The 23,331-nt window shown below is 52.6% G+C and overlaps 7 protein-coding genes across 7 annotated transcripts; 4 read left to right on the top strand and 3 right to left on the bottom strand.

Annotated features, from left to right (window-relative positions):
* Window positions 1–604: 604 nt before the first annotated feature.
* MAA_07103 (uncharacterized protein) lies at window positions 605–3,634 on the top strand (the record flags this gene model as incomplete). The annotated part of the gene is made up of 1 exon (XM_007825101.1): window positions 605–3,634. The coding sequence occupies one exon, from the start codon at window positions 605–607 to the stop codon at window positions 3,632–3,634; it is 3,030 nt and encodes a 1,009-aa protein (XP_007823292.1).
* Window positions 3,635–4,539: 905 nt separating this feature from the next.
* Window positions 4,540–5,460, top strand: MAA_07102 (nitrilotriacetate monooxygenase component B; the record flags this gene model as incomplete). Its single annotated transcript, XM_007825100.1, has 2 exons — window positions 4,540–5,256; window positions 5,326–5,460. 2 exons carry the CDS (start codon window positions 4,540–4,542, stop codon window positions 5,458–5,460), a joined length of 852 nt encoding a protein of 283 aa, XP_007823291.1.
* Window positions 5,461–5,745: 285 nt separating this feature from the next.
* MAA_07101 (Cyclic-AMP phosphodiesterase, class-II) lies at window positions 5,746–7,410 on the bottom strand (the record flags this gene model as incomplete). The annotated part of the gene is made up of 2 exons (XM_007825099.1): window positions 5,746–7,221; window positions 7,369–7,410. 2 exons carry the CDS (start codon window positions 7,408–7,410, stop codon window positions 5,746–5,748), a joined length of 1,518 nt encoding a protein of 505 aa, XP_007823290.1.
* A 3,141-nt stretch (window positions 7,411–10,551) lies between these two features.
* Window positions 10,552–11,601, top strand: MAA_07100 (fatty acid hydroxylase superfamily protein; the record flags this gene model as incomplete). The annotated part of the gene is made up of 1 exon (XM_007825098.1): window positions 10,552–11,601. The coding sequence occupies one exon, from the start codon at window positions 10,552–10,554 to the stop codon at window positions 11,599–11,601; it is 1,050 nt and encodes a 349-aa protein (XP_007823289.1).
* Window positions 11,602–12,325: 724 nt separating this feature from the next.
* MAA_07099 (uncharacterized protein) lies at window positions 12,326–14,860 on the top strand (the record flags this gene model as incomplete). Its single annotated transcript, XM_007825097.1, has 1 exon — window positions 12,326–14,860. The coding sequence occupies one exon, from the start codon at window positions 12,326–12,328 to the stop codon at window positions 14,858–14,860; it is 2,535 nt and encodes an 844-aa protein (XP_007823288.1).
* A 492-nt stretch (window positions 14,861–15,352) lies between these two features.
* MAA_07098 (Tricarboxylate/iron carrier) lies at window positions 15,353–16,588 on the bottom strand (the record flags this gene model as incomplete). Its single annotated transcript, XM_007825096.1, has 3 exons — window positions 15,353–16,176; window positions 16,245–16,378; window positions 16,485–16,588. 3 exons carry the CDS (start codon window positions 16,586–16,588, stop codon window positions 15,353–15,355), a joined length of 1,062 nt encoding a protein of 353 aa, XP_007823287.1.
* A 1,525-nt stretch (window positions 16,589–18,113) lies between these two features.
* On the bottom strand, window positions 18,114–19,811 carry MAA_07097 (C2H2 transcription factor; the record flags this gene model as incomplete). Its single annotated transcript, XM_007825095.2, has 2 exons — window positions 18,114–18,705; window positions 18,766–19,811. The coding sequence occupies 2 exons, from the start codon at window positions 19,809–19,811 to the stop codon at window positions 18,114–18,116; spliced, it is 1,638 nt and encodes a 545-aa protein (XP_007823286.2).
* Between the last annotated feature and the right edge of the window lie 3,520 nt (window positions 19,812–23,331).

Below are 23,331 nucleotides of genomic sequence, written 5' to 3'. Positions count from 1 at the left end.
TCGCCACACCATGAGCAGGTCCATGATGGCACGTTGCGCCAAAAAAAAAAAAAAAAAAAAAAACAATCTACGGGGTTTCCATGAATGTTGGGAACTCATGTCTGCAATGATTTGAAGGCGAGAATCTTGGATACATGAGATTGATGTGAAGCCCGTTCGGTTCAGAGATGAAATGTTCCCATCACGTAGCTCGAGCTCGGCGACTGCAGTCTTGGTTCCCTCCTCCCGCCCTGAATGGACGGAATCCAGTCCATTGGTGGACCCAAAGACTAACAAAGTCACTTTCAGCACACATAGAAGTTCAAAGTGTCTTGTTTAGCAGCGTTCACGGACGGCCAACATGGAGGATAATCCAACAAGCCGCAGCCTTTGTACGCGGCGAAAGAGACGCAGTGCCCTTTTCAGCGGCTTTTTGTGAGCTAGAACAAGACAGGAGCAAGAAAGTCATAGACGGGCTGTAAATCCCTTTCTGTCCATGTCCGTTGTGTTCAAATCGTGCTTTCCGCTGCCGGTGCCCTCTTGGCTGGCTCTTATATATTCCGTCGTCCCAAACTCGATTTTCTCTTGGAAGAATGTTCAATGCATAAGACCAAGAATGGGAGCCATGGACGACTATAATAACGCCGCACAGAACACCGACATGGGCCGCAGACAGCCAAGCAACATGACGAATACTGTCACCCGGACGCCCCAGAGACGCAGGCCAAACACGGCCTATGACGGCCATGATTATGGACAGCAACAGCACACAGTCAACGCAAACCATGACGGCTACGCCTTGAGCTTTGTCAACAACCAGGTCCTGGGTCGTGACATGGAGACACATTTTCCGAGTGACCCATGGCCTCCGAACTTGGGCCTACAACCCGGGTTGCAACCCAGCGCACCGCAGTGTTACAATCAGATGAATGAACCTCCCTCATACCAGGCTATGTTATGCCAGGCTATGCTTAGCCACGGTGGCCAAGGTTCCAGGCAATCGTTGAGCCAGCACCACTCAAGCTCCCAGGTGTTTGCCTCTCAGCTGCTCCCACTGCCGGTGTATAGCCAACACCAATGTATTTCGCCGGAATACCACCAGCCAAGTGAAGGTTACGATATCGATGAAGCCAATGGTGCCACGGCCGTTGATGCGGCCCGGCCCTCCCAACAGGCATGTCGTCAAGGCAGGGTGAAAACCTCACGGCCTACGGCAAGTCACGACGTGGCAGACTCAGATACCGAGTATGCTGCTACAGACCATGAGAATGACAAGGACAGCAATGATACACCAGACATCAGGAAACAGAAGCGCTATCAGAAGAAGTACGAGGACCAAGAGCCTGAAAGAGACCCGAAGACGGGTAGATTCCGCCAAGTATGCAACCTTCGCAAACAGAAGAAAAAAGGAAGGCCCGATACCAAGCCGGAGGAAGTCTACGAAAATTTCACCGAATTCCGTCTCAGAAAAGGAATCAATTTGAAAGCCAAGAACATTCCCAACGGTCAGAGTAATGAAGGGTTCAAATACAACGAGTCTGGGCAGCTCGAGCGTAAGACTTTTAGTAGAGAGGATATTAGGGAGATTGTCAAGTTTAAAATCGAGGAAAGCCAAGAGTCAAAAGTGCCTCCGGAAGACTCACAAGAGCCTCCGAAAAAATACTTCACAATGTGGATTCAGAGCGCCCCATGCCAAGCCGGCGGTCGTCTAAATCGAGATTGGGATCAAAATTGCAGGTGGGAAGATTGCCCCGCAAAGAATAGAACAGTTCGCTCAGGACAGTTCCGGGTTGCGTTCGATGAGTTACCAAATTTCACGGGAAAAGGACTCGTCGACCCCCTGAAACCAGCCCTCGTCTTACACCTACGGTGCTTCGAGGAGGTCTTCTCCAGAGAGGAGACGCAGAAATATCTCACCGACGGGGTTTTGAAAGGAGACAGGCGCGAATTTGAGAGGGAAGATAGAAACATTGTGCGTTTGGACAAGGACGGCAAAGACCATTCCCGCACCATAATCGAGGAATGGCGGAAAGCCACTTACAAGGAGCAAGAGGCGATTGCTCAGAAGATTGTTGATGCCAAACGCGAGGCCGACGCCAGAAACAACAACAGTGGCAGCGGTGACTGCGAATTCTACCAGGAACCGACATACTCGGCTGGGCACCTTGCATCCTTGACTTTCGCCTTGACTGCCTGGTACACCGACCAGAACACTAAATATAGAACCATGGACGGAAATGGGACAAGGGCAAGGAAACGAAATGAACGCAACAAAGAAAGGCCCAAGGGCATCAGGGCCACTTTCGATTATAGCTTTGGCGACATTGAATACTATAAGAAAGCAAAAGAAGGACAGCAAAATTACAGCAACAAACATCCGGAAAAAAAGGACAAGGCCGCTTCAAAACAGGGTGCGAGAACAAAACAAGAAGACACGGAGCATCGGGATTCTTCCGATGACCCCGAGACAAAACTTTTACAGGCCAAGGAACGGCCCGAGGAGGCCAAAAAAAGACTCGACGAAGCGGAAGAGAAAGGGGATGCTCAAAAGCATGTTCCCAAAAAGAAGTCTACCAAGAAGAAGGGTAAAAGGAACGACCCTGCGGCGCAGACAGCTGTCGAAGAGGCCAGCGAGAGCCTTGAGACAACCAAACGCGACTGTAGACGTGCCCCAAAAGAGCGCAGCAGCGCCAAAGACACGGACGCGGTAGAGGAATCTCCGAGAAGCATTCAACAATCGGCAAAATCACATGCCACAGCTCATACAGACGATCTCGGTGAGAGGAGCGGAAACGAGCCCGCCAAGGAGAATTTTGAACCCTCATATAACGACGCTATCTGCTACACACGCTCATTTTGCCTATGGCCATGCCTAACGGATGCAAATGGGGTCTTTGAAGGAGAAAATTTGTATCCTTTACCAGGCACCGCCGGTCAGGGCCAGCTCGTAGATAACAAAAACCTGAATTGCCCGGGCTCACTGGGTTTCAATCAGGGGGAGTGGCTCGAGAACTGCCATAAAACCCAGGAGAGTGTCCCAATCGTATTTCCAAGAGAAGATGTGCTGGTCTGGCAGGAATCCATGTCCACGCCAACTTTCAACGCCTCGATGTCATCTACCCAGATGCCAACGCCATGGGCGTCGCAGGGCCGAGTCCTGGAGGAAGCACCAGACTCGGACGAAGACAGTCCCCTCAGGGTGAAGCAAGAACCCTCGCAGCAGCGAGTCGTGGAGGAAGCACCAGACTCGGACGAAGACAGTCCCCTCAGGGTGAAGCAAGAACCCTCGCAGCAGCGAGTCGTGGAGGAAGCACCAGACTCGGACGAAGACAGTCCCCCCAGGGTGAAGCAAGAACCCTCGCAGCAGCGAGGCCTGCAGGAACTACCAGACTACAACAACAACATAAGCGACCCCAGGACAGTGCCGTCACGCGTGGCAGCGCCGCGGAAGCGAGGCCAGCGCCAAATATCAGACTACAACGACGCCGAGGAGGCCCCCAGCACAAAGCGAGCTCGCATTGCAGCTCCGCAGCAAGTCTCCAACGCGGCAGCGGCATGCCATACACCGTCCTACGGCCCGAACAGGCCAACAAGGAACAAGCGACGCGCCGACGGCGATTTAGACGACTCTTCCCACAAGAGGATGTGTCAATAGAGCGGATGGCATCTTCCAGCGCGGAGGCGGCAGGAATCGGAGGCGCTTAGTCCCAAGACTATTCCGGCGGCGCTGCTCAAGTCACAGGGGCAGAAATAAAGGATATTCGGATAGCTATGGTGTGCGTGATACATGTGTTTGGTTGGCCGGTTTGCCTAGTTTCAACCGGAATTGCGTTTTGAGCATATGGAAGAAGTGTGTAATGAAAGGGGGAGAAAACTTTCCGAGACCCCCTGGTAAGAGATTATACCATCCCTGTTTTTTCTTTCATCTGTTGTCTTGTATATATATATCAGGCTTGGTGCTGTTTAATGGTTTAGAATGGAGTTATTTGCAAACCCGTCGCTCAGTTAAGAAGTAATGTTACGTGACACGTCGTTGTGAGCCCCCGCACGCCGCGTCCGTCGAGTTCGTCATCAAATAACCCACGCGCAAGATGGTCGTTGAAATTCGCGAAAACCCGGAAACCAGGTGAAATAACTACCGTCTCGTCCACGGGCAACTGCCGTCACCCTGCATTTCCTTCCACCCCTCCCTTGCTCCCCCGCCGGCGATGCAACCCCGGCGAGACTCGGCAGACCCTTAATATTTCTAATCAACCCGTCACGGAAGGGCAAGCCAATCACGCCGCTCGCCGCGAGCAATTACAGTAATCGCTTGGTAAGCGGAGCCCCTCGCCAAGTTCTAGTGGACCTGGGACAAAACTTGACTCCATTGGGAAGAATTGCATCATGGAGCTCGATCCTCTTGGCAGGCCGCAGGATGCCTCCACGCAGTTCTCTTAAATAACAATCTTGCCAAAACCCCCATCGTGCACATCCATGCCTCCCCTCCGGCTTGCTCGCCCAACGCCTCGCCCGCCATCTCATCTCGTGCGCCATCGCAGCCTCACGGCCCCGTTCAGCATGTCCCGCGCCGCCGCCGCCGCCGCCGCCGGCCGCAACCCGCACCCGGACTTCAAGACGGTCGAGTCGTCCCGTCCCCCGGCGCCCCGGGCCTCGTTCAACGTCACGCAGACAACCGCGCCAGACTGGACGTTTGGCTCCGGCGCAAACACGCCGGAGCCGCCGTCGGCCCACGTCTCCATCGACCCGTACGAGCCTGGCCGCCCGGCCGTGTTCAACTACAAGCTCCTCATATCGGGCATTGTCCCGCGCCCCATTGCCTTCTTGTCCACCCGGTCGGGCGACGGGTCGACCAACCTCGCGCCGTTTAGCTACTTCAACATGGTGAACCACGACCCGCCGCTGTTTGTCGTCGGCTTCGCCAGCTCCGTTGCTTCGGCCAAGGATTCTCTCAGAAACCTGCTCGAGTCCAAGGAGTGCGTCATCAATGTCATCTCGGACTCGTTTGTCGAGGCTGCCAATTCGACCAGCATCGACGCGCCGTACGGCACCTCGGAATGGGATGTTAGTGGGCTGACTGCGGAGGAGTGCGACGTGGTCAAGTGCCCGCGGGTCAGGGAGGCCGTGTTTAGTGTGGAGGCGAAACTCGACATGGTGAAGGAGTGGGAGAGCAGGGTTTCCGGCCAGAAGACAGGGGTCATGGTGGTATTGGAAGGGGTCCGATTTTGGGTGAGGGAGGACGCTGTCAATGAGGATAGAAACATGATCGATCCTGCGGTAAGTCGGATTTGGATGCGAAATTGGCAACCCGGGTAAGCTGTCGTCGTGTGCTGACCGAGTTTGTAGGTTTTGAGACCCATTGGAAGGATGGGGGGCATCACGTATAGCAGAACGAATGAGGCCTTTGAGTTGCCAAGACCCAAGTTTGAGGAAGATCTTGGCGGACATCAAGGGCTGGAGAGGATCAAAACTCAAAAGTGAGAGAAGTGCTCTCGTCGAAACACGCGTGTCCTATGCTAAGCGGGAACTCATTAACAACAGCAGATTATAGAGTAGACCCCAAAAAGTGGTATAGATATAGATATGTAAGTACCTTGAGATGTCATCCATTCATGCATCATGATGTGTATAATCTCCAAGCGTGCACAACTCCCGCACACTTCCTCGTCTACCCAACTCCCCGCCAGATTTGAAAAAAAGAAAAGAAAAAAGAAAAACGAAAAGAAGAAGGGGGAGAGGCAAAAAAAAGAACAAAAGCAATGCCGGCTAAAAGTACAGACTCATTCCCGATTTGGACATTATAAATTCACACCCAAGATTCATTTCCTTCTCATAGTCCTGTAATTGCTGCAATATGGTATCTCCCACCTGTGGTCCGTCTTCCAGTCGATCCTTGACGTGAATGATGATCACCTTGAGGCCCTCAAGCGGCTTTTTCTCGAGAATAGGATCCATTGGCCCGAAATCATGCAGGGACAGTTCATCGGTAGGTGTCGCCAGATGCGGTGTATCAACATGGTCCGGTGTTGCCTCCTGTTTTGGTACCGTTGGCTTGATCGACTTCGGTGATACAGAGTCATCATACATAAAGCCCTGTTTGCCGAAAGGATTCCGCCGCTGGTTCATGATTTCATCCATGCTTGAACGTTTTCTTTTTTTGGAATCAAAGGTCCCAAGCTTCTGCGCAACTTCAACCTCATTCGCTAGCACCCGTAATTCTTCCATTAGAAAGCCCGGCTTCAAGTGTCCAAATAGTCGGTCATTGCTTTGAGAATCGTCGTATGAACATTCAATAAAGATTGCGACCAGTATGCCAGAGACAATTCTGGGAGCAGCTTCTTGCCAAACGTACAGGTTCCGCGGACTGAGGGAGATACTATCAGGTTCAACATCTCCAAAAATGAGCACCTCGCGGCGATGTGACTGATCTCTTATAAAATAAGCGCTCGAGTCATAGACGCAGAATTTTTCCTGCTCATTGCTGGCAGCAAACTGCGTCGATGACACCGCCGAAAATGCAGCCTGGCTGAGCAAACCAGTGGCCTTGGGCGTAGGTTGCATTGCCGTGTGGTAGTGAATATCTCTTCTGGGTGTTTGCGATGAAGCGTCATGACTGCCAAAACGCGTCGACACACTAGAGGCGGAACCCCTATGAGGATGTCTCTCAATACAGTGGCCGTGACTGACACTCCAGGTCTTAACTAACAGACCGTCGCACACTTCCATATACCCCTTTCCTTCACCATCTCCAAGAGCTGGGCTGCCGCCCTCAACAAGCCTCAAGTAGGTGAGCAGGCCGGCACCATTATTCTCGTCACTTAAATTAGGCCAGATAACGTTATTGAAGATGTGGTTCTTGAACGCTTGGATGGTGCTGGGTAATCCAGCAAGCTTCTTGGGGCGAGTCCCCGGCAGACCAGCCGTATTAACAACAAACCCAGAGATGTGGTCGAGATGAGGATGTGTAATGAGATATGTGTCGACCAAGGATCTCGTGACATGAGCTGCATTAGCGGCTGCGGATGCGTATGGTAATTCCAGTCCAGCAAATGCTCCAGCACTTAATGTGAAAGGTAAGTTGGTAGGTGGTGTTGAGGGGTAAGATTCTTGTAGCAGACGGGTGATGGCGGAGAGATGGACGCCAGCGTCAACGGCGACGATGGATCCTTTAGACCATTTCTCGGCGACGGATCGTACCAGAAATGCTGTGATGTTGGATTCTTGCGGTCCTCCTCCAGAACCCTAAGACAAGTTAACGACACGCGTGTTGATGAAATCATTGCAAGTCGACACTCCGACCGAGTGCGGCCCAGAAGAGTGTGCGCCTCGCAGGCCTTAAGCAGCGGCAGGCAAGATCTTGACGGTACGGAATAATCAGTGAGAACTTACTAGAACAATGACCTGCAATGCAGGATCCGCGACCTCTCCCATCGCAAAATTAGGATGTCCCTTCGAACTTGGTACTTCCTGTTCGTCTCTATCCTCCTCAACGTGGCGATCCTTGGCCTAGGCGCAGATAGATTCAAGGACAAAAATACGTTTCGGCGTGTTCTAGTCGTTTCGCAGCTACACGTCATCAAAACTACCAAGAGAGCATTCGCAGAGGCCAAAACTGTTGCTGCTCCGTCCTCGCTGCCAAAAACCGCACGTGATGCTGATGATGTTGATGGTGACTTGAGTTCTACAATACGTAGCTCTTGGTGGCGGCGCCCGCTTCGTAGTTACACCGTAAGCTTTTAGCTCTCAACCAACGACGGGCTGTAAGCTCCGGCCAGCGGGCGAGAAGGATCAATCTGAATGGTCAGGAGATGGGTCCCCGGTATCTTGTACATATGCCGTAATTTACCGTCTTTGTTCAAATGTGACACGTTCCGCATTTGTTGGTGTCTCAAGGCAAGATCTAAATCATGGGGCACAGGGGTGACACGAACCATGGGCAATACTGAACCTTTTTCGACAGGATCGGCGACAGAAAGCGGACGTTGATGCCAATAAATTGCCGGCGAGCAATAGGCTGAACTCCGCGCGTGACTCGATAGAGCCATGTGGTTCGCAAGATGCACGCCTTGGGATTGGATGTTGGAGACCGGAGATCCCGTCCATTGATCGGCAGTGAGTTATCAGGTCTGTTGCTTGCCTGCATGGGGTAATGCTGGAGCTTTTGTCTGATAGTAGCCTTTGTATTACAGGGTAGCGGCGAGTACTTTGCTATTCCTGGAGAGCAATCAGGAAACGGTCGAGCAATCAAAAGCCGAACAATGGCAGCAAAATGGAGCTTTGCATGACAGCACAGCACAGATCCTGACTGAAGTGGCGCCGTTGCCTCACTGCTCCAAACTGCATGCACATGCACGTCGCGAACCAGGGCACCATGTCGGTGGCTTCGGCGATCCCGCTGGGCTGGTGTGAAGCTGCCATGCTGCCAGGGTAGCATTCCATTCCATTCGGGACGACTGCCCCAGTCCTGGCCACGCAGTCCACCTATTGTGGTCTCGACTTGATCGATCAGCACTCCGTGACTTTTATCGATCCGACTCCCCATGTCCACTTGCCTGGCTGTCAGTGAAGCTGATGCGCCATCAAGGTATGGTGGAACCATCTTGAATGGGATGGCGGAGTCGCCTAGAAGTGGTTCATCCACTTCGTCGCTGACGGGTAGTTACTGCCTGACTTGGCTAGTCAGCTCAGCCTAGCAACCTTTGTCTGTCGAATTATGGCGGAGGTACGTAGTACTGGAACCGTTGATTAATTGTTGAATAATCGGGGGACTATAACAGCTTCGTCAGCGTAGGCATACAAACAACCCCAAGGAGGAGAATGAGAGACGCTGGCGAAATAAAGTTGTGTCGAGATGCCAAAGGTGCCCAGGCAGGTAATTCAATGTTGGTGGGAGGAGAGGGCATACGGGCAGGTGCTATCTGGGCACCTTCCAGTCCAGATCCGCACATGCATGTGCCACTGGCTGCGGGCCCTGACGTCTGCAAAAATCCAGACATTACGGAGTCGATCAACATATCCTTTAAGCCAGTCTTTGCATCCATAATTCCTCCCTTTTTCTGTTTTTGCTATTCCTTCTTCACTTCTCCATCAACAGCCGCCTTCACTGGCAACTGGCTCGGACGGGGCACTCCTTAAACAACCCACCCCCTGACAGGACGACGGATTTACAATAATATGAGATTGCCGAAGCTCCGGACTGGCGTCACGAGTACCCATAACTCGATGATGCGAGCCTAGGGTCTACTGACAAAATTCCATCAGGTAGTGGGTAATGCAGCTGGCTGGAAGCCTACTGTTGAACCGGACACTTTTTTGGGTCCGCTATGCGGAAGGGCTCAACCAAGTGAAGGCAACATCCATTGCCTCGCCCTGGTCGTTTCACATTGAGTCAGGGCCGTCGGGGCCCTAATTGTGTCCTCGTAATGCAAATCCAGGTACAATGACAGCGTATTTCGCTTACATCCTCCCTCCGAAGAGTCATACGGTAGCACGACATGCCACGCGCAACCTCGAGGCGAGCAAGGACAAATGGCCATTCAAGAAATAAGCCACCATGTACAACAAGATAGCATTCTACAACCAGAATCGCAACGCGAGGATAACATATTGGATCTTGCCGCGCACATCACTAGACGTCACGGTCTCGCTGCAGTATGTATAGACAAACCCAGACGCGTTCTGACGGCTGCGCGAGGGGCAAGGCCGTGAGGACGGAGTTGTGCGTTTTCTAGTCATACTTCTTTGGTGGCGTTGAGACCCTCTCGCAAATAAATAGGCACCTCGCTTTCAAGTTCGAAACTAGTCTTCTTATCTTGGATGCTCGAATCGAAAACTGAACCTAAAGCCAAAAGTGATTCAAAAGACATTTCCTTGTCGTTCTTCTTTCAACTCAGCGGCATAGCTTCTCCTCCAAGTTCAACCACGGTAATGTATCCCATGAAAAACTACTGCCTTCACCAGAAGGAAGAGTTCCATGTCGATCAGGAATGTGTACATCTATTCAGTTCTAAAACGCGTACAATTCGGTCACCCAGACGGATCCGTCGTCGACGGCGCAGTGTAATCTCGCCTTTTTGAACCACTTGCATCACCGGCTGGCTGGAAATGGGTAGAGCTGGGTTAGGCTTTGATTGCTGGGATTGGATGTAAGTGGCTTGCGCGTAATAGTGTTTTATTACCCCAGTTCGTAGCGTACACATGTTAACCTTAAAAAAAGGCCATGCGTTGTTGACTTGCCACAAATCTCCGCATCCGACTCCCTAGGAGAGGGGGAAACCTGGGGTACCCATTGCAATCTACTCTTCGAAATTCAACTCTGAAGCCGAGGTTCCGCTTCCGTTCTTGAAATAAGGGCGCGGCTAATGGGGAGACTTGTCCCGATCGCTATGCCGCCACTACCTCTAGATCGACCCACGATGTTATGAACGGAGCCGGGTGAACTGCCAGAACCGCCTCGTCTACGGTTACGTATTAAGGATTTAAAGGCAGTTTTCGCCTTTATTTGGGTTCATTTTCGTCTTTTAACATGGACTGTTAGCGTGTTGATTGTTTTTCACGCAATTGGGACACATCATGGAAATTCAACGCAACCCCAAAGACTCTATGAGGTCTACTTGGCGGCGCTCGCCTCGCTCGGAGTGGACCATCTACCATCGTCTCATAGACCGTCTTGACGTTCATCACGTCTTTCTCGACAAGCCTGTACCCGTGCACTCAAAAGATGACCCGGTGCCATATTTGCCGGACTGGCAGATGCACAGATGGATCCTGAATCATGCCGTTATCCCTTTGGCTATCCACCACGCCTTTGTTTACTTCACAGGACGCAATCTCAGTGTCATCGGTGCATTTGCTTTATACCATGTCTTCCTCACATTTAATAGTGTCCGCGAGATACAGATTCTGCGCAGACTAGGCCATATTCACGGCTTCCTTGATGGAGACAAGCACGAGCGAGACGGTGTGCCAGACGTTAACGTCAAAAAGGTCTTCATGTCACTCCTCTCAGCAAGCAACGTTCGCCCGATGCTAGTCATTATTCTCGCGTACAGAAAAAACCAGCTTCCCTCCTCCATAAGCTGGACGTGGCTCCCGGTCGAGATTGCACTATACGGCCTGGCCGTCGACTTCTGGTTTTATTGGTATCATAGACTGATGCATGATATGGGCAGCCTGTGGCAGTTCCATCGCACTCACCATCTGACCAAACACCCAAACCCTTTACTGTCTCTGTACGCGGACGGCGTCCAGGAAATCTTTGACATGATTGTCATTCCATTGTTGGCATTCTACACCATCAAGAATGTGTTTGGGTTGCCCATGGGCTTTTACGAGTTGTGGATGTGTCATCAGTACTTGATCTTCACTGAGGTCTTGGGACATAGCGGACTGAGAATCTATGCGACCGCGCCGACGCCACTGAGCTGGTTGTACAAATGGCTTGATGTAGAGGGTATTATTGAGGATCATGACTTGCATCACAGAAGGGGCTGGAAGAGCAGTTTCAATTACGGCAAGCATTCGCGTGTGTGGGACACTATTTGGGGCACAGTGACGGATCGGGTTGAGTGTAAGGCGGGAAACATTGACTATGTCAATACAGCCTCGTTTCCGATGTGGTGAGGCCGGTTGATGTATGGCAGAGCGGGATTTTGAGAACTTGGCTATATCACTAGATTGAGTTGGAGAGAGGAGGTTGCCAGAAGTTGCCTATCAAGAGATTGCTGGTTACACTGTATGCTGACAGCAAATGAATTTCTTTATCAACAATTCCCAGTTTGCGTATGGCCAAAAAAGCATTTGCTTAATCGGGTTGAGACACAGTTTCGCCGTCGCCCACAATACCCAGCAACATTCTCGTCCAGTACTCCGTAGGGTCTGGTGCTTTTGCAAGCTCGAGTTTATTTACAGTTACCTGTGGCCAATCACGGTTGGTTCCCCAGCTCCAAAACTGTTAGTCATCCAAATACCCTTTGCCTGCAACCTTCTTTGATGCGTCATTCGGCGTTTGTGACTCGACCCGCATGTCTGCTTGACCCAGAAAAAAAGTCATCTCGTGGGGCAAGCCTTCATGTAGCTGCGCTTGTGGACTTCGCAATCTTGTTATATTTTCAACGTCGTCCCGCCCTCGCTGATGGAAATATGCGGCGCAAAGGGTCTGCGCACTAATTGTCTGCTCTCGGCGTCACTCTTTAGCCGGCGACAACTTAGCCTCACTAATCGCAGGTGCCGTCCATTAGCTTGTCGACTTCCGGCGCAAAGAAATCACGGACCTGGATCAGTACCCGCCATACGAGCATACTCACGTCTGTCCCGAAGTCCGCGAGGCCATCCTGACGGCTCGATCATGACCACCACGGTCGAAGTTGCGACAGTTCCGTCGACCGATACCCCAGGAACCTGCATCTACCTCCACCATGACAAGAGATCGTACATCTTCGGCCAGGTGGCTGAAGGCACACAGCGAGCTTTTGGGAGTCGAAAGATTCACATGGGGGGCACGGAGCACGTCTTTCTCAGCGGAAGCATTGGCTGGAACCAAATGGGTGGTTTGATAGGATATCTGCTCAGTGTTGGTGGCGCAATCGATGCAGCAAAGGAGCATACGGTCACCGAAAATGTCAAGAGGAAAGAAAAAGGGCAGAAGTTGCTAAAACCTGCAATTCACGGAGGCATTGGTGTTCATGGAGGAGACAACCTTTGCCACATCTTGGCAGCCTGTCGACCAGTCATCTTTCGACAACCCATCAGCGTACGGCCTCACGAATTTCGGGAAGATCCTCGAAGCATCGACCCTGCCAAGACGGAACCTGACTGGGCGGATGACGCTGTTCGGGTGTGGAAAGTGCCTGCAAAGAGGGCTCGGTCGACTAGTCCTCCGAAACGGCGTCACGAAGAAATTTCAAACGGCAATGGTGGGCAATCACAAGGCCAAACGTCGAAAAGGCGATCAGAGATTTCCGACCCAGAAGTTGCCGGTATGATTGTGGAGCGGATCATGTTTAGCGGCAGCCTCAACAACAGGTCAGTCTTGCTACCTCGGAAAATTCGCGATTTAAAGCCTACGGACAAAGCGGTCATCATCGACCGCAAGACCATGAGAGTTTACCGGGGACCATTCGCTTCAGATGACGTCGAGCTCTCAAATCCAGACCTCACTGCCTGGGTGTTTCCTGACCCTGGTGACAACGCTGGGGACGGAAAGAATGAAGACGTCCTGGCCATCAATCACTTTCCCCTCCCCAAAACCGCCTACGGAGACACGTCAATGTCTTATATCGTCAAGTGTCATGACCGAAGGGGTAAATTTAATGCCGTTGTTGCAAAAGAACACGGTGTACAACCCCGAGACTTCAAGCTCCTTACCGCTGGACAGTCGGTAGAAGGAAAGGATGGTAAGGTAGTTACGCCCGATATGGTCCTGGGGGAGCGCCAGCCTGGAAAGGGTATCATTATTGCAGACATTGCCTCACCGGACTTCCTCGAGTCATTCTTGGAGCGGCCAGAGTGGGAATCTCCAGAGATGATGGAGCATATCTGCGTCATGTACTGGATTTTGGGTAGTGACTTGACCTCTGATGCCCGGATCAAGAAGTTCATTGAGAAGCGCCCTCACATCAAGCACATTTTTTGCTCACAGGATACATGCCCCAACATGATTACGCATCCTGGTGCTGCCGAAATCCAAACCAAGCTGCGAAGGATTGACCCCGAACGCTTCCCCCTGCCAAAGTTTGACAACACCATCAAGCATCCCGCCCTGCCTGCCGGGTCACCCATTGAGTTTGGCCGCTCAGGCAAGAAGTTTCAACTCATGCCTCGCCTCACCTTTGACGACCAGGCAATGGCCCCATTCCCAGACTTGCTAGGTGCCGCAAAGTCGGTAGATGAAGAGCTGATAACGCTAGCCGAGGAAGCCAAAGCCGAGGCAACAAATGCCGAATTCCTAGCCCGAGTCGAAGAAACAGAAAAGGACATTCCCAACAGAGATGCTGAAATCATCCCATTGGGAACCGGCTCGTCTGTGCCCAGCAAACACCGCAACGTCTCAGCAACGCTTATTCGAGTTCCCGGTATAGGAAACTACCTCCTTGACTGTGGTGAGGGCACCCTAGGCCAAATTCGCCGAGCCTTCGACGCCGAGGAAACAGCCGATGTCCTCCGTAACCTCAAATGCATCGTCATCAGCCACGTCCATGCCGACCACCATATGGGGACCGCATCGCTCATCAAAGCCTGGTATGAGCAGTCCATCCGCGACGGCACCAGCACCACACTCGCCATCTCCTGCATTGGGCGCTATCGCAGCATGCTCGAAGAACTATCCCAGGTCGAAGACCTAGGCTTTCACCGCCTCCGCTTCCCTAGCTGTCCCTTCCCGAACGGCAAGGACCGCGACATGACCACTGCAGAAGACCTCGGCGAGGAAAACTTTGGCCTCGCATCCATCAAGCGCATCCCTGTCCCTCACTGCTGGCGCTCGTACGGCACGCAGCTCGAACTAACGTCTGGTCTGCGCATAGCATACTCGGGCGACTGCAGGCCCTCGAGCGCCTTTGCTCAGGGCTGCAAGGGAGCCCACCTGCTCGTTCACGAGTGCACATTCGGCGACGATAAACAGGATCACGCCAAGGCCAAGAAGCACTCCACCATGGCAGAGGCGCTTTCTGTGGCGCGAGAGATGGAAGCCCGGAGAACACTGCTGACGCATTTTTCGCAACGGTACTCCAAGGCAGATTCGTTGAAGCGCGACCGGGTACATGGCGAAGAGCATAGCGTCTTGCTGGCGTTTGACTTGATGAGAGTCAAGTTGGGAGATTTCCAAAAGGCAGCGTGCTACGTCCCTGCCGTGCAGAAGTTGATGGAGAAACTGGCGGATTAGGCATCGGATTCTTAGGCATTGGATTCATTTATATACCACTCAGTTATAGACATGTAAAGCTATGGCTTGGTCAATCATACACTTTGTGTTTGTACACGGTGCAAGGCGAAATAGAACATCTCACGAAATGATTCTGGCAAATTCCGAAGCTCTGTATAAAACATCTATACTTTAGGGGGCGGTGTGATGTGAAAGACATAAATTGTGTCCGCCCTCGTCTGTACATGTACCAGGCCGGCCGGCACATACTCTGCCAACATGACTGAACCAAAGATGGCCATTTCCAAACTTTTGTAGTTTTCTATTTGCAATAATCCAGCAAATCTAGTCTGATCAATTCCGACTCTAGCACATGTCTTGTCTCTCTTCTCTCTGTAAGCCAAAAAAAAAAAGTCCGCCTGCTCTCGGCTGATATACAATGCATCTACCCAAAATCCAACCCCCCCAGCTCTTTTGTGAATCGCTTCCATCCACGCTCCTCTCTCTACAGTTCTAAAGCCCCCTATTGAACCACACCTTGCCGTTCAGGCCCCCCTTGCCCCTGAACTCCTCCTCCAAGCTATCGGCCGAAATCTCCTGCTGCTGCGGGAAGACGGCCAGCGCCAGCGGCAGCACGGCAAACGACGTGGCCGCAATGAGCACCAGGTTGAGGCCAATAGGAATACCGGCGGCCAGCCTCGGCCGCGAGCTGACGTACGCGCCCTCCATCAGGTTCCTATACCACGCCTGCCTAGTCTGCACGTGGTACAGCACCATGGGGGGGATAATCATGATGGGGGAGCTGTTGAAGACCCTGCTGGCGGCGGTCTCGTAGACGGCCAGCCGGGCGGCGCGCCGGCTGCGCCCCAGGCTCGGCACGTCGCGCTCCGACAAGCCCTGCTCCTGCAGCCCCCTCTTCTGGTCGGCGGACAGGACGGGCCGCACGTCGATGCCCGTGGCGATTTCGCCGCGGCGCATGAGGTACGCGTTGAGGGCGCCGGCGGTGGCGACGGCGGCAAAGGGCACCAGGCGGCTGAGGATGTTGCGCGTGGCCGGTGCGACGCGGAGCCGCGGGACGAGGGCGTTGAGGCCGAGGGCGACGGAGCACGAGGCCGACACGGCGACGGCGTACGACTTGGCCAGCGTGGCGGCCGACATGGGCGACGACTTGTTGGCGTTGGCCGAGTTGATGGCCACGTTGAGCGACTGGTTGGCGACTTGCCACGCGATGATGCCGGGCGTCTGGAGGCCCGGCTGGAGCATGCCCGCCGTGACGATGAGGTTGGTGATGACGAACGAGGACATGCGGAAGGGGAGGAAGACGGGCTCGCCCGTGTCTGGGCCCGTGTTAGCATGCTCATTTTCGACAGAGGTGATTTGGGGGGAGGGGGGCTGTCGGTCGTACCAGGGTGAAGCGTCGAGTCGACCACCTTTTTGGCGTGCCACAGCTCGGGCGTCATGCTCGCAATCTTGCCCATCTTGTAGTCTGTGACGAGCTGCTTCGCGCGCTCTAGGCCGCTCGTGCCGGCGAGGAGGGTGCTGCCATGGCGAGTTAGCGCTGTCGAGATTATTCCCCTCCCGCACATGCAGCCGGCAGTTGAATTGTCGTCGCCGTGGCCTCGTCGAGTCGGCTTCGGCAACTCACCTCGGATCTGTCAAGCCCACCGCGTGCTTCACCCGGCCGAGATACGTGCCCAAATCATATTGCGAAACCGGCAGGTCCCTGGAGCCAGGTAATGAGGCCGACATTGTTGCTGTGCCCGCCCGTCCGTCGTGGCCCTTAGACTCGGGTCGTCGGCGGCCCCAATGCTTGCTCAATCGGCGGGTTGCGTGTTGCCCGGAATATATATGCCTGGTGGTGTCTTGCGGCTTCGGAGTCGCCAGACGTCACCTGGTTAGTCAAATTTTTGCGTGGCCGGCACGAACCATCCTGTGGGGCCGGTGGCTTTGGCCATTGGCTTTGGCCATTGTTCAGTCAATGGCATGCGAGCAATGAACCACCATCAAGCAACCGCATTACTACTGCAACATCGTCAACTGTCGTCAATGCAAAAAAAAGGGCACATGTAGGCGGCCGCGCTCACAACTGCCAAACTCACCCGCCAGTTTCCCTCCCCTCTTCCAACCCCGGTAATGCTCCCCCGGGTCGATTGGGAACTCGCACAAATGGGAGGACAAACTGCGCAAACACGATGTGAAGCGACCCATCGTGACGGAAGGGATCGACAAGGCTGCCGACGTCGACGAAGTCCCGGGCTCTTTGCCACCCAATCAGGATTTCTCGGGACGAAAACAGGTAAAGGGCAGCGAATAGCATTGAAATGTATCAGCAAAAGACGGCCTGCCGGCTCCCTAGATCACATGGGATTCCGGCAGAACCAGGACGGTGCGAAAATGATGCACGCATCCGACAACTGTCGTGTAATACACATGCATCAAGCACATGAATGAACACGCAGTCCACCGGGGCGCCCCGACACGAACCAGCTGGACACCCAACTGCCTAAGCGGAACTGTCATTATTCGATCGCTCATTCAAAAAGAGAGTCCAAGTCATTTTCACAAGCCGTTTCATGCGCGTGTCAAAGATCTGAAAGAATTCCTATATACTAAGAAAAACGACTTATACTAGTGCCCAAACATGATCCCAACTGCAAAGCAATTTGAATCGGAAACATCAAAATAAAACATAAATAAACAACAAATAAAACAATAGAACAATAGAACAATCTCATCTGTCATTCGTCGTTAAAGCTCGCCACGTATCAAACACGTGCGGCAATTTCTGTAGTTGCGTCCCTGCTCACAAGCGAAATTCCCGCCTAGGAGAGTCAGCCATGCGGCTCCAAAGCTTCCCATCGGCACGGTAAAAAGTCGATATCCCATAATCTCAGGGCTACTGATCCAACGTCAGTTTCTGCCTTTCCCATCGTGGTCCTACGGCTGCCGGAGAAATTCCCGAGCTAACCCAGATTCCTGTGACTCCTGGAGTGGCATTCGCCCCCCTTCTAGTTCGAGCAAAAAAAGCTGCTCGTCTAGATTGGGAGGGTGTTTTCCCCGAATTGCCTTTTGCCATTGTGCTGGATATCCTATCCAGCTCGGCAAGACTGGGCGTGACTTCTTTTTTTTTATAAAAAAAAAAACACTTGCATTGCCCAAAATTCAAATTCCATCCCCGCCCCGGGTACCAGAGCGCTCCAACTGTGGTACGTTAGCAGCTGCATGACAGTTTATGCGAGGTCGTAGTTTTGGATGCAGGACTTACAACTCTCATTCAGCCAGTGGTGTAGTTCCTGCGGTTTGTGTCGAGCCGAATGTCTGGGGAGGTGACGGACGAGGTCATATGGGCCATGATGGAAAGATGCTTCTGCATCTCATGGATTTGCCCCAGGTTGCGAGCGTCGTCGGGCTTGCTTAGGCTGCGGCAGAGATCCTCAACAGCACGTCGCTGGTCGAGCCACTGCTCGAGGAGGGGCTTGGAGGAGACCTGCTTGGAGTCGGCCACTGGCATCGACTTGAGCGTGGCCTTGCGAGTGCCATTCTGCGGCTCTGCAACCTCAGTCTTTCTCTTGCGGCCCTTGGCAGATTGTCCATTGGCAGTGGCGGGTGGAGAGCCACTGGAGCTTCCGTGGTCGTTGTGCACACGCTTCATGTGGTCGCGGAGGTTCCACTGGCGAGGGAAGCCGTTGCCTTGAACGGCACGCTCGCAGCCCTCATAGACGCAGAGGAAGGGCTTGTCACCGTGTCCATGCAGTCCGTGAGCCTCACGTTCGTGACGCAGCAGGCAGGCGGTGGAGGAGAAGCGAGCCCCTTCGCAAGAATCTGCCTTGCAACGGTATGGCTTCAGGTGTGAATCCACAAATTTGCTACGCAGGCTGTTAGTTGGCCAAGCTTAGGCTGGATCGTGCAGAGAACCAAATACTTACTCGTAGTTGCACTTGAGCTTCTCGGGCTTGTGGTTGCAGCTGCTCTGTCCTTCCCAAGGGCAGTGGAAAAGACCGTCGGGTCCGGGTGTGACATTCTTGTAAAGACGATGGTCCCGAGCTGAGGACTCGCCATCACTTCCGTGTCTACGGGAGGGATATCCATGAGGCATGGCTACGCCCTCCTCAATCTTGGGGACAATAGTGTCCTTGTCTGATGCCATAGAGACCTTGCGCTCCGAACTGATCAAAGATGCGTAAGACGTCTGTTCAGTATTTGCGTTGAAGTATTCAACATACCTAGGCGAATCACCAACAATCTCGGGCGAAGAGTTGGGGCTCAGCGCAGAAGGCAGCCAAACATCATCAACAGTGGCAGGGGAGGATGTCCGGGAGATGGAGCTAGAAAAGCAGTCCCATGAGCCAGGAGACGAATTGTCCGGCAACACAGACTCGGGACCCAAGTGCATATGCGCAGGCACCATGTGCATAGGGCCGGCCTGAGTGACAGCAAAAGCACCGCTGCCGACAGCACTGCCACCACCAGCAGCAATGTTCATGTCAAGCCCCATCTCGGGCCAGTACATTTGAGCATTGGAAGACACCGCATGCGCATCAGCAGCCACGAGAAGACAAGAGTTCATTCCGGCCATGGTTCCAGCGGTGGTAGCAGCTGCGTGGGAAACATTCCTGAAGGCGGACACATTACCTCTGCTCAGCTGTGCATGTTGAGAGAGAGACGAGCCACTGGATCTGCTCGAATCTGCTCTAGCCATGGCTTGAGCCATTACTGAGCTCTGTGTAGTCCTTGGGTTTGTCCAAACAGAATCCATGGAGGCGGCTTGTTCTAGCCTTGATCCTCTGGGAGTAGTGTGGCCAGATGTGAAAAGATAATCCTCGGCTTCTCCAGAATGTGATGATCCATTGTCCGGGAAATCCTGAAAGTTCTGATGGCTCTCTGAAGTGCTTCCCCATGACTGCCCGTTCAACAGGTCTGTCGATGGTTCTGTTTGAGCAAATGAAAACATTGCGGCGGCATTGGAGGCCATTGATGACTGAGGGTAGCTGTAATGATTGCCATGGTTAGTATTTTTACACTACGTTATTGTTGTTCGTCTCATGGAAAAAGAAAATAGAAAAAGAAAAAAAAGCATAGAAAACAGTATGAAATCTAGCATGAGTCAACTTTGATCCTGAGAACGGTTAGCCACATATGTCAGTCGGGTCTTCGGGGAATGATTGTACAAACCCAGCTTATGTACACTGTACAAGTTTTTTTTTTTTTTTGACAGTAAGGGACTTGCAATCCATAGGCCGAACGGCGTGGGATTCCAGCGATCAAAATGTCCATGCTAAGCAAATTCGGTTCCCACTGTGGCGTGCTGACAACGCATAAGTCGGCATATCAAGTCATCCCGTGGTTCGTTGTCATTCAAAGCATCACGTCGACAATCCCATTGAAATCCGAGCATCATATTTGCCGATTCAAATCTCTCCAGCCATGGAAATATACGGTTCGCTAAGCGCCAGGAATAGGGCGATACTGAAATCATATTCGCTGGTCCAAAAACAAAAACAGAGCATGTCCATGGTAAAGTTGACCGATAAAATGTGGTCCAAAAATCCATTTGCGGGCTTATAACCATGTATTCACAGGCTTGTGTAAACTGTTGAATCCATTCGCGGCTGCGATAGCAATCAAATTGGATTGCGCGAACTTTGATTAAGTTCTTGAGCCGACGTTTACCACGCGTCAGCTTAACTCGACAGATTGGCTAATCTGCGGTCCATATGTCCATGTATGCACACTGAGGAAATCAGAATGCTCGATCCAAAAAAAAATTCAACGCTGGTCCTGTACACAATTATAAAATCCGAGGAGTTTTATGGTCCTTCATGCTCCAAAGGTTCGAGAGTCCCGGATTCTTCTGTTTTAATACGCAATCAAGCGGGCCATACTCACTTTGATGGCTCTGTAATTTTATGTAATCTGTTCCTTGCCCGGCTCGGGCAAGTACTGTCCCCGTTTTGTATCCGCGGAAATGCCGTTGTAATCCGGATATGTGGCTAGTTCAATGTCCTGGGGGGAAATGGTCCTGATGGTACGCAAGATCCGTGTGTAATCACAAAAAGAAAAAAAATAGAAAGGCAAGCAGAATGAAAAGACATGATTTTTGCGCAACATGAACAGACGATATGAAAGTCCGGGAGTTTGAAATGGAGAAAAAACAGTACCTAGAAAGTGATTGGACCTCTTCAAGGTCAACTGTGCTATTGTAACCTGGCATATTGGCCGGGTGTGACACAACAAGAGCAACTGGCATTGTATATCCTGGTGGAATATGGTGTGGGAAAGCACACAGACACAGCCAAAGACCAAATCAGATCAACTTGGAAGTCTCAGTGGCAAAAATGGAAAACAGTAGTCCCAGCGGCAGTGAAAAGCTATGGAGCTAGACGCCTTGAAGCTTGTAGTGCAAACAGGAACAGTGCAGGTATATCCTCGGTTTGTATGTGTGTGGATGGGGGCAAGTGGTAATCCTTGGGGCTGGTCTTGTTTGTGGAAGATCAGATTGGTTGCGGGAGAGAGTTTCTGTTGCGACTGAGGGTGGCAAAGCTTGTTTTGAAGAAGAAACAAAGTGGTCGTCGGCAAGGTGAGTTGGGCTGCAATCCAAGGAGTTGGGCAGGAAATTACAAACGAAGGAGAAACCAGTCGGGCCACGAGGGGAACTGCGGGTTTTATTGTTGCAATGGACGCCCGACGACGATAGATGAAGCCGTCCGCCAGGAGTGACCAGGACCGGCCAGCTTCAGTCAGGTTCAGTCACCTCCTGCAACGTCAACAACGCCTGCAGCGAGGCCTGCAGAGGCCTGCAGAGGCCCGCATGGAATGGAGCGCCGCTGGCATCCCTTGGCCAAATGACGCCAATCGCGGGCGGCCGTTTGGTGGTCCGGCGACTGCGGACGTGGGTGAACGGGGGGACGCATGAATGCGCTGGCAATCCCACAGCAAGTGATTCGTCTTGTCATACAGGGGTCGTGGCGGTGGCCGTCTTCCTTGCTTGGCCAGCGTCTCACGAGAGTGTGCCATGGTGGAGAAGCGGATTCACGGCAGGACGCGTGAATGGTGAAGACGGCGCCAGATGTGACGACAGTCTGCCAGCGCGACCCGGCACGAGGCACAGAACAACAAAGCACTGCATATTTGGGGCTGTCGAGGAGGAAACAGAGCATCCAGTCAGAAACAGCGAGACGGGGGTTGAGGACGAATTTTTCCTCTCGCCTCCGCTGAGGCCAAGATGCCAGCAAGCCTCCCAGCCTCCCAGCCTCCGTCATGAGACAAACAGGAGGAGCAAGGGGCGGTCGGCACACGGCTGGCCACGATCTATCACGCAACAATCAGATTGCCCATCAACGTGGCCGAATTGCCGTTACTGTGTCATCTCCGAACATGCCATGTTAACCGGCCATTACAAAGGTGCTGCGTATGTACAACGGTTTCGACTCTAATGGCCAGGAGCACGGCATGGCTGTGAGTTGTGACGACGACTGTGCCAACACCATTCATCGTGTGACCGCTCTTGCGTTGAGGACGAGGTTCGCATGTCCTGACGTGGCTATTCTATCCAGCATCGAAGCGGGGTCAAGCGAGGGCCAGCTGGCGTGAGACAAACATTGAACGACTGAAAAAATTTTTACTTGTCAAAGACCCTGATGGTTTGATGAGGCAGCGAATAACATGCCACTCGCGGCAGCCACGTAGCCATGCTCAGATACAAAGTAGCTGAATAACACGTTTCCGAATCCAGCCCTTTCGGTATGATGAGGCGGACATGAAATCGACAGGTGAAGTGTTGCAGAGGATAGGATGATGGAGTGTTCGATATCTCGTTACTGTTGCCGCTGTGGCCGGCTCCGAAGCTGCTCAAGATGCCAGGCAAAGACGGGAATGGGAGGCGTGGCACGGCTGAAGGCTGATTGATAGACGTGCTAGGTATTAACGGGACGGCTCGCGTTTGCACGTGGGGCTGTGGCTGGATGGCATCACGGCCATGTATTGACCTTTGCTGTCGTCGTCGCCGCTGACAGTACAACGGGAGTACGGAAATGTGGAATGCGGAAATCGGAAGAGCAAAGCAGGGGTACGAAAGTACGGAGCAGTAGTCAAGCGATTTTACGGCCACTGGCTGGCGTGCTTCCTCGACCGCAACACGTGATCAAGAAAGTCTCTCGAGTCTCGACACGAGACGTCTCTGGCGTAATAATCGTACGGGACACGGTATCGACGTTAGGATTCTATTCATTTCAGTATCATGCAAATTCCCCGCCGCTTCAGGTTCGCATCCATCATAATGAGGCTACCAAGTATGCAGGCCGGCTGTATTCTCGACCCGACAGACGGCGGTGTGCCTCGTGCTGAGTCTGCTGGCTTTCATCCGCTGTGCTCGTTCATCCACGTTGACCGCCTGCCAACTCGCAATCTACCGCATGGAAGAGAACTGAAAACGAAACCGACCGTTGACCATAATATCAGTTGTTTGACTCAAAGATCGCCGATGACTGCTATAG

The sequence above is a fragment of the Metarhizium robertsii genome, assembly GCF_000187425.2.
Source record: "Metarhizium robertsii ARSEF 23 chromosome Unknown MAA_Scf_2, whole genome shotgun sequence".
In the NCBI taxonomy this organism is placed as follows: Eukaryota; Fungi; Ascomycota; class Sordariomycetes; order Hypocreales; family Clavicipitaceae; genus Metarhizium; species Metarhizium robertsii.
This window is presented reverse-complemented; position numbering and strand designations above follow the sequence as displayed.